General features: G+C 40.0%; 2 protein-coding genes across 3 annotated transcripts in view; both read left to right on the plus strand.

Moving 5' to 3' along the window:
• Positions 1-6,723, plus strand: part of nup160 (nucleoporin 160) — a 30,489-nt gene extending 23,766 nt beyond the window's left edge. For both annotated transcript variants that reach the window (XM_067590734.1, XM_067590735.1), the window contains exons 25-34: positions 659-764; positions 1,003-1,163; positions 1,266-1,326; positions 1,978-2,088; positions 3,092-3,215; positions 3,589-3,690; positions 4,128-4,269; positions 5,028-5,153; positions 5,439-5,534; positions 6,339-6,723. In XM_067590734.1, coding sequence (XP_067446835.1) covers positions 659-764; positions 1,003-1,163; positions 1,266-1,326; positions 1,978-2,088; positions 3,092-3,215; positions 3,589-3,690; positions 4,128-4,269; positions 5,028-5,153; positions 5,439-5,534; positions 6,339-6,422 — 1,113 coding nt within the window. In that variant the 3' untranslated portion in view covers positions 6,423-6,723. The remainder of the gene's footprint in view (positions 1-658; positions 765-1,002; positions 1,164-1,265; positions 1,327-1,977; positions 2,089-3,091; positions 3,216-3,588; positions 3,691-4,127; positions 4,270-5,027; positions 5,154-5,438; positions 5,535-6,338) is intronic.
• On the plus strand, positions 2,106-3,086 carry LOC137183750 (uncharacterized; the record flags this gene model as incomplete). The annotated part of the gene is made up of 1 exon (XM_067591056.1): positions 2,106-3,086. A coding segment is annotated over one exon (981 nt), but the record flags the coding sequence as incomplete, so codon positions are not given.
• Positions 6,724-9,023: the final 2,300 nt, after the last annotated feature.

The following is a 9,023-nucleotide window of genomic DNA, read 5'->3' on the forward strand; positions in this document are numbered from 1 at the left end:
CTCATTAATCTGCAGCTCCAGCTGGACTTCCTGGATCACGTTTCATTGTCTCACCGGTACTTTAAACAACACATCACCGCCAACGCAGCCCCGTGATGTTTTTACTCAGGGCTGTTGTCAGTCTGAACTTCCGCTAAGAAGATTAAAGTTAAAATCATATCTTTAAAATGTCTTTCAAATGTTAAAACACCAGCTGGGTGTTTCACCGTATCAGCTGCAGTGAGGAGCTGCGTGACAGTAAAGTGAAGAAGACAAAATGTAGTCGTCTTTAACTTTCACTCTTTAATTCCTTTTAAATGCCAGTACAGCTGATGATACATTACAGCTGCTGTCATTAACCTGGATTTATGTTAATTTTGTCAAACGACATCACAATTAACGAAATATAGATTTTTATCAGCCAGCTTTCTGCCTCTTTCTTCACCAGATGTTGGCTGGGATGCACTTTGCCAACTGAGAAGCTGTTTTTTTGTTGTTCAGGTCATTTTAAAATGAGACAGCTCAGTGTCGATGTAGTCTGAGACTGTTGGGACCTCTACAGGACTGCTTGAATGGTTTTCCTGGCTTTACAAATATCGACAAACCCTGTCGTTAAAAGCCTGAGATGAGAGCACAGTTCGGGCTCCGGAGGGTTAATTACCTGTGGTGTCTTCAACAGGTGGTCAGTATCATCGAGTCTCGGGCCAGAGGTCTGGACCTGCTGGCTCACAACTACTACGAGCTGCTCTACGCCTTCCACATCAACCGACACAACTACAGGAAAGGTAATCTGTCTCACTGACGGTGACTCTCTGTCTCAATAAAATAGTTTGAAACCAGTCGTACTCACTGAACAGGAATGTAAAAAAACATAAATCTACTCCTGAACAGTCAGACGTGAAGTTAAATCTGTCAACCGTCTCTAAAAATAAACACAGGACAAGAGTTAAGATGTGATGTGACCACCTTTCTTACAAATGTGTTAAATACACTTCCTGCTTGTGTGTGTTTGTGTGTGTGCAGCGGCGACGGTGATGTTTGAGTTCGGGATGCGTCTGGGTCGAGAGGTTCGGACTCACCTCGGCCTCCAGAAGCAGGTGAACTGTTACCTGGCTTCCCTCAACTGTCTCCGTCTCATCAGACCAGAATACGCCTGGATCGTCCAGCCCACCTCAGGAGCTGTGGTACGTACGTGCGCACATACACACACACACACACAAACATCCTTTTTTATTATAAGTCTTGTTGATGTGAATTAATCTGGGTGTGTTTTGTGTTTGCTGCAGTACGAGCGTCCAGGAGTGTCTCCAAAGAGGAACTCTGATGGAGATTTTGCTTCTGAACCAGGTGAGATCACCTGTCTTCATCAAAACTTTATCAGCACCCTTCACTGCTGACAATTAACTGACATAAAGAGTAATTGACTGGACTTATTTTAACAGTTGTCATTAAACCCATCATGCACCTGTCCTCAGTCTTAATAGAATTTATGGTTATTTAAAAGTTAGTCTAACAATAATCAAATTAAAACAACCCACTGGACTTTTTCTGTGATGGAGTTAAATGATGGTTTCATCCAGTCAGTTTCTTCTTTAGTTTAATTCAGTGACAGTTCTCCTGTGTGGAGAGAGCTCCCTCTAGTGGGCGAGGATGTAATACCACAGATGATCATACTACATATTATACAGCTTGAAAGCTCCAAATATAAAGATCTACAGCTGCATGAATTGGTCCATTAATGGATCAGTTGATCAACAGGAAAGCTACTTAAAGCTAGTTTGATAATCAATCAATGTGAGGGTCAAGTTTATTTGTACAGCAGCTTTTAACGGCAGATATTTCAAAGTACTTTATGTAAGATAAGAGAAAAATAAACAAAAGACAATATAGAGCTAAAAATAAGCTGTAAGACCTTTTTAACCTGTGTGTGTCAGGACTGAAAGCAGCTGCAGTGTTTTAATCTGTTCATCTCTTTGTTGTGTTTGTTTCCTCCTGCAGTGAAGCGTCAGGTCGACATCCTGGAACTCAAGGACCTGGAGAAGGAGTACATGTTGGCTCGCAGCCGCCTCACGCTGGCCCAGCACCACCCTCCATCTGCTGCCATCGCTGGTACACTGCTGCCTCCTTTACCTTCAATAACACCTCCTCTACCTTCAATAACACCTCTTTTACCTTCTACACCACCTCCTCTACCTTCAATAACACCTCCTTTACCTTCAACACCACCTCCTTTACCTTCAATAACACCTCCTTTACCTTCAACACCACCTCCTCTACCTTCAATAACACCTCCTTTACCATCAATAACACCTCCTTTACCTTCAACACCACCTCCTCTACCTTCAATAACACCTCCTTTACCTTCTACACCACCTCCTTTACCTTCAATAACACCTCCTTTACCTTCAACATCACCTCCTTTACCTTCAATAACACCTCTTTTACCTTCAACACCACCTCCTCTACCTTCAATAACACCTCCTTTACCATCAATAACACCTCCTTTACCTTCAACACCACCTCCTCTACCTTCAATAACACCTCCTTTACCATCAATAACACCTCCTTTACCTTCAACACCACCTCCTCTACCTTCAATAACACCTCTTTTACCTTCAATAACACCTCCTTTACCTTCAACAACACCTCCTCAACCTTCAATAACACCTCCTTTACCTTCAATAACACCTCCTTTACCTTCAACAACACCTCCTTTACCTTCAATAACACCTCTTTTACCTTCAATAACACCTCCTTTACCTTCAATAACACCTCTTCTATCTTCAACACCACCTCCTTTACCTTCAATAACACCTCTTTTACCTTCAACACCACCTCCTTTACCTTCAATAACACCTCCTTTACCTTCAACACCACCTCCTTTACTTTCAATAACACCTCCTTTACCTTCAACACCGCCTCCTTTACCTTCAACATCGCCTCCTTTACCTTCAACATCGCCTCCTTTACCTTCAATAACACCTCTTCTACCTTCAACACCGCCTCCTTTACCTTCAGTAACACCTGTTTTACCTTCAACGCCTCCTTTACCTTCAACACCTCCTGTACAGCTGACTCTGGAGTTAACTGGCGTCTCTTTGTGTCCTTGCAGGCAGCGCCTCGGTAGTGGAGATGGTGGCCTTATTGGTCCAAACGGGACTGTTTGACTGCGCTCTGTCTCTCTGTCAGAGCTTCAAACTGGCGCTGACGTCCGTCTTTGAGGGTTTGGCCTTCAAGTAAGTCTCGTATTACCAGAGCGAGAAAATCACCAACTGTAACTGGTAACCAGAACCAGATGAACAGAAGACCGCAACACTCTGTCATCATCATTAATGTCTGTAGTTTGTTACAGACACGAATACACCAGTTAAAAATAATCATCTTTGTTTGGATAACAGTTGTAAATGTAGAGTGAGGTTTATTAATTTAGTTCTATAAGTACAAAATCCTGATATCTGAGTGTTGTCTGTTGATGTCTGTTGTCATCTGTTGATGTCAATGTCGTCTTTTGAGTCTGATTGATGTCTGTCAATGTCTGTTGTCTGTTGATGTCGTCTGTCTGTTGTCATCTGACTGATGTTTTCTGTCTGTTGTCGTCTGTTGTTGCAGGTGCATTAAGCTTCAGTCTGGAGGGGAGGAGTCTCAGAATGAAGCTTGGAGCTGGTTGGCTGCTAATCAGCTTTCATCTGTCGTCAACACCAAAGAGTCCAGGTGTGAACAATATTAATATTGTTAGATAATGATAATGATTACTGTATTTAATTTGTAATTATCTTGATAGCAGATAACAATTTAGTGATGCTCGTGTCCATAAGTAAACAAATGTTTTTAAATTTATCTTTCAATATTGAACAAAAGGATGTCATGATGGTGACTTAAATATAAAATAATATTCAGATTGTAAGTATTTTACTCAGATTTCCACCATTAAACTGACAGGTGAAGATTAAAGTTACAGTCATGATGCGTCTGATACAGACGTTACATTTAGTTTATTTTTATGTCTTTGAGAGTCTGCAGTGTCAGAACTTTGTGTATTTATAGTTGAAATAATTATAAGGAGGCAGAATATTTGTAAAAGCTGATCAATAACAGACAAGTCTCTGTGTGTAAACTTGCGTCTGTTTCTTCTTCTTCTGTCTGTTCAGCGCTACAGACGAGGCGTGGCGGCTGCTGGCTTCCTACCTGGAACGTTATCCCTCCACCAACGGACAACACCACCGCTGCGTCATCAGCAAGCTGATGTCACATGGTGTCCCTCTGCCTGATTGGCTGGTCACGTCTTACAAGGTGAGAGTTCAGCCAATAAGGTGCGATCAGGAACAGCAGAGCAGCAGATAACTGATCGATCGACAGCTTGTTACAGCTGTGATGTAGATCAATAAAATGTTTGAGAGTTTTTGTCTGTTGGAAAGAGTTTTTGTGGATGAAAGTTTGTTCTTATTCAGATTATTTGTTATTATTTTACCGAGAAATAAACAAATAAATGTTAAGAATTGAGAATGAAAGTTAATCTTAACACAAGGAGAAAGAAAAAAGCTTTCAATGGTCTTAATCATTAGAACCAATGATGAGATGTGGTTGAAAGCTCAGGAAAAAGCCTGTAAATGGCCCTGTTGTCCATTAAAATAACATTTATTGATTGTTTCCCTTTGAAGCAGCAGTCTGTGACTTCTACTGGACTGTGTCTGTTTCAGGGCTGCAACTAATGATTATTTTCATTAGTTATTAAACTTTGATTATTTTCTCAATTAATAAATTAGTTGTTTGGTCCATAAAATGTCAGAAAATGGTGAAAAATGTCCATCAGTGTTTCCCAAAACCCAAGATGAACGTCTTCAAATGTCTTGTTTCATCCCGACAAACAGTCAACAACCCAAATATATTCAGTTTACTGTCATAGAAAACTAAAGAAACCAGAAAATATTCACATTTAAGAAGCTGGAATGAGAGAATTTGGACTTAAAACACTAATCGATTAATCAACTAATCGTTGCAGCTCTAGTTTGGTTATTTTCCCATCATGCACTGTGTTGTGTTTTTTGCAGGGAGTGGATGCAGCCGCTCTGCTGCGTCTCTACCTGAACTACGACCTGCTGGACGCGGCGGCTGAGCTGGTGATGGAGTACGTGGACGCTCTGCTGGGGAGAGGACACCAGTACTTTGGAATAGAGGTACACAGACACAATACAGATGAGCCCAGTTTACTCATGAAAGAAGGTTTTAAAAAGTTTTATTTCCTGTTCAAAGATGTTGAATATTGTTTACTTCCTGCTGTAACATTAGTAGTTTTTTTCCTGTCTGTTTGCGGCTGTCGGGAAACGTTCTACATCTATAAACTCCAGTGAGACGGTGCGACAGTGGATTGTGATGCAGGAAGCTGTTTAATCCTCTCTTTTTTTTTGACCGTGTGTGTGTGTGTGTGTGTGTGTGTGTGTGTGTGTGTGTGTTTTTAACAGAGGCCTCTCTCTGCAACGTCAGCGTTAGTCTGGCTGCCGTACACGTCCATCGACCAGCTGCTGCAGGCGCTGAGCGAGACGCAGACCAACACCAACGTGAGTCATCGACACTTCCAGAGAACTTAACTTTCAACACTTTTGTTTCTCTGAACGTTACGGGCTGAACTGTAAACACACTTCCTGGTTATACAAATCTATTTTTAGTCCGACATTTGCAAAAATAATAAGACCTGCATCACTAGCAGCAGCTTCATCATTATACATATTTATATCACTTTGAGCACAAACAGCAGAAACTGAACGTCTGCTCGTTAATTAATTAATCTGCAGTTTGTATTTATGTTTGTTTGTTTACAAGACATCAGTCTGACATCTGCAGTTCTGAGAGCGACGGCAGGACATCGACAGGTGTAGTTTACCTGGATGATGAGTTGGTGTCCTGATTTATCGATCAGGCTGATATCAGCTGATCACAGATCAATCAGTATCAGTGTTTATGTCAGCTGACTGATAACGGTGAACGTTCAGTGTTATTTTTACACTGTAAAATGTTCCAAACTGTTTTTAATCCACTGATTTAAAAAGTCAGAACTAACATCAGCGAAGAACAATGTATTTCCTGTTGCTGCTTCACAATAAAAGCCACCAGTGGTTTGTCCAGTTGAGGTCTTTTATTGTGAAGCAGCAACAGGAAATGATGAGTCAGCAGCAGTTTAAGCCAGAAAACCAAAGTTATCAATCAGATATAGTATCAAAAGTAATCCAGGATGGGTTTTTAGATGTTATATTATAACAGTAAATAATATTTTAAAGGTCTAAGAAGTGTTCAGACTGCAGTAACTTCCTCCTCTTCTACATGAATGAACCGTTTTATACATGAAACCTTCTTCTTCTTTTCAGATTTACAACAAACTTCGAGACAAACTGGATGATTATCACAAGCTGGTGGATCAGACGAGCCGACGACGACTCCTCGCTCGTTAAACTCTCGACAACGGGAACAGAAATATGACATCATCAGACTGTCTTTGTCGCGCCGCATCTCAAACGTGTTCGTTTGAAATTCACTTTTTTTATGGACGTTTTTGTTTGTCAGGTGTAAAATCAATAAACTGGTTCACTTATTAATTAATGTAAATATTCAGCGACTCGTGCACGTGGTTACATATATAAAAGAAAAGGTGGATTTGTTTAGTTTTTATAAGCATATTGTAATAATGGTCTTTTTGTACGGTTTTCCAGCAGATTTGTTGTAAATTGTGATGAAATTAAAAGTTTTCCTTCATTTCTTTGAGTCTCTCGTCAATTCACTGAATCAAAGAGAGAAAGAATAACAGATACCTGCTCTCAATTTAATAATTTGTGCTCCTGATTTAGTAATTTGTGCTCTTAATTTAATAGTTAGTGTTCCCAGTTTAGTAAAATTGATGCTCTCAACTTAATTAGGGCTTTCAATTTAGTAATTTGTGCTCTAGATTTAATCATTTGCCTGTAATTCTCCTTCTTGTAAAAGGCACCAAATGCATTTATTCAGCCAGAAGTTTGAAGAAAGCGATGAAGACGTTTCCCCTTTAACTTCATCAGTTATTGATCCAAGACAGCCAGGAAACGCTCCATGACTACGGATGTAATAAGAGAATATAATACATGTATAATGTGTTTACGGCCTTTATCCCGTAGGATACGTTTAAAGGATCTGAGAGACAACAGTTGTGTTTTAGTGTCAACACATATCTTAGTCCAAGATCAAAATAAAACCTCATTAACCCAGAAGAACCCAAACAGGTGACACCAACCCTTCAAATGTTCTGGTTTTATCCTTGATTTTAACTCATGAAGTCCCTCAGTGACATCTACTGAACATCCTGGTGCAGTCATGTGACAATGTGTGACATCACTTCCAAAACGGCAGTGTGTTACTAAAGGAAGGTTTCAACCCATTTAACAATTCTGATGCTTTAATAAGACGTCCTGTGTTACATTTAACCTGTTCTGAACACATTTCTTAGACACACTAGTTAGTAAATATCGTTGTGACATATATGTGACATTACAGATCTTTGACACTGAAGGTAGAAATGTGTTCCTTGTGGTCTGTTTTATATTCCCCATCATTTTCCTTTAAGGAGAACTGGGTCCGGGGTTCTTATGGGTTAAATCCAAGTGATCCATAGTGAAGGTGAACACAGGATGAGAGAATGACATGAGGAGGAATTCAGTTAACTCGAGAGCACGAATTATTAGATCTTGAGTGTGAATTAGTTATTTTTTTCTTCTTGATCCCTCCGAGGCTTCACAGATCTCTGAATACAAGTGTGTTTTTAAAAATTTTACCAAAACTATCTGACCTCAGGGTCCTTTTAGTAGCTTTTCAAACTAACTTTAGTCTGATGGAGAGTCATTTATCTTACAATTAGTCAAACTCTGAGACTCTCAGACCAGCTGCTCCTCCTTTTAACTACCAGATCAGATCAAGAGTGAATCTACGTCAACAGCAGACGACGAGATGTTTGATGTCAAGAATATTAACTATTATAGAGATTTTTGATTAGATTCCAGGGAGATATTGATGCTGTTGCTGCTCTACAAACAATAATTAGTGAATAAATTCTAATCCTGTTCTGAATGCATCTTAATAATTTTCAAGAATACATTATTTTAGTAATAAAACCAATAAGGAGCATCAATAATACTACTAGTGTTGATAAAATCCAAACGATTCTCATCCTCGTATCTTATAGTCGGTCTGTTGAAGCACAAAATCAGACGTTAATTTTAAGAGATTGATTTGTTAAACTGTGACCGATGAATCCTCAGATCATTTAAACAGAGAGCGACTGTGAATCGTGTCCTTCATCACTGACACTGAAGTCGCTCTCAGAAGGATCTTCTGCTCAGTGTGAACATGAAGAACGACGACAGCGACCAGACGTCTGAACACGATGAGCTTCATATCTGCAGCAGGACTGTTTGTTCTCTCGTTAGCATTAAAACCACACTGAGGCTGTTTTATACCTTTAAACTGACTGGATCCACACTCCTCATCCTCCTCCTCCTCCTCCTCCTCCTCCTCAGTGGAGTCACAGGTCAGGGTCTCTTCAGCAGGTGGATGCTTGTTGTCATGGAGACACACTTCCTCCCTCTGATCCAAACTGCTTCCCTTGAAATAAAAACCTGAAACGTTTCCTTCAGTCGTGACATATTTACTCTTCAAAATAAAACTTTAAAGGATCAATCTGCTGATTTTATATATTTTTCTTATTGTCAACAAATCTAACAATAAACCAACAATAAACTGATCTACTTACAAGTATAATGTGTGTATCTAAAGTCTGATATATCTGATTCCTCTGTGCCGTAGACCTCCATCAGTGAGTCACAGCGCTGCACTGGGTGACACGTTCCTTCATCATAAAGAGTTCAGTTACTTTAGTTTATTTAGAAACGTCTCCAAAGACTAATAACAGTGATCAAGTTTTCACTCTCTGGAAAGTATTTCCGTGTCAGGAAGAGGACGCGGTTCTCAACGACGCCCGTTTCTTCACACTCAGACGTTAATTTTGTCTAGATGATAATCCTGACGTG

Source organism: Thunnus thynnus, chromosome 5, assembly GCF_963924715.1.
Source record: "Thunnus thynnus chromosome 5, fThuThy2.1, whole genome shotgun sequence".
NCBI classification, from domain to species: domain Eukaryota; kingdom Metazoa; phylum Chordata; class Actinopteri; order Scombriformes; family Scombridae; genus Thunnus; species Thunnus thynnus.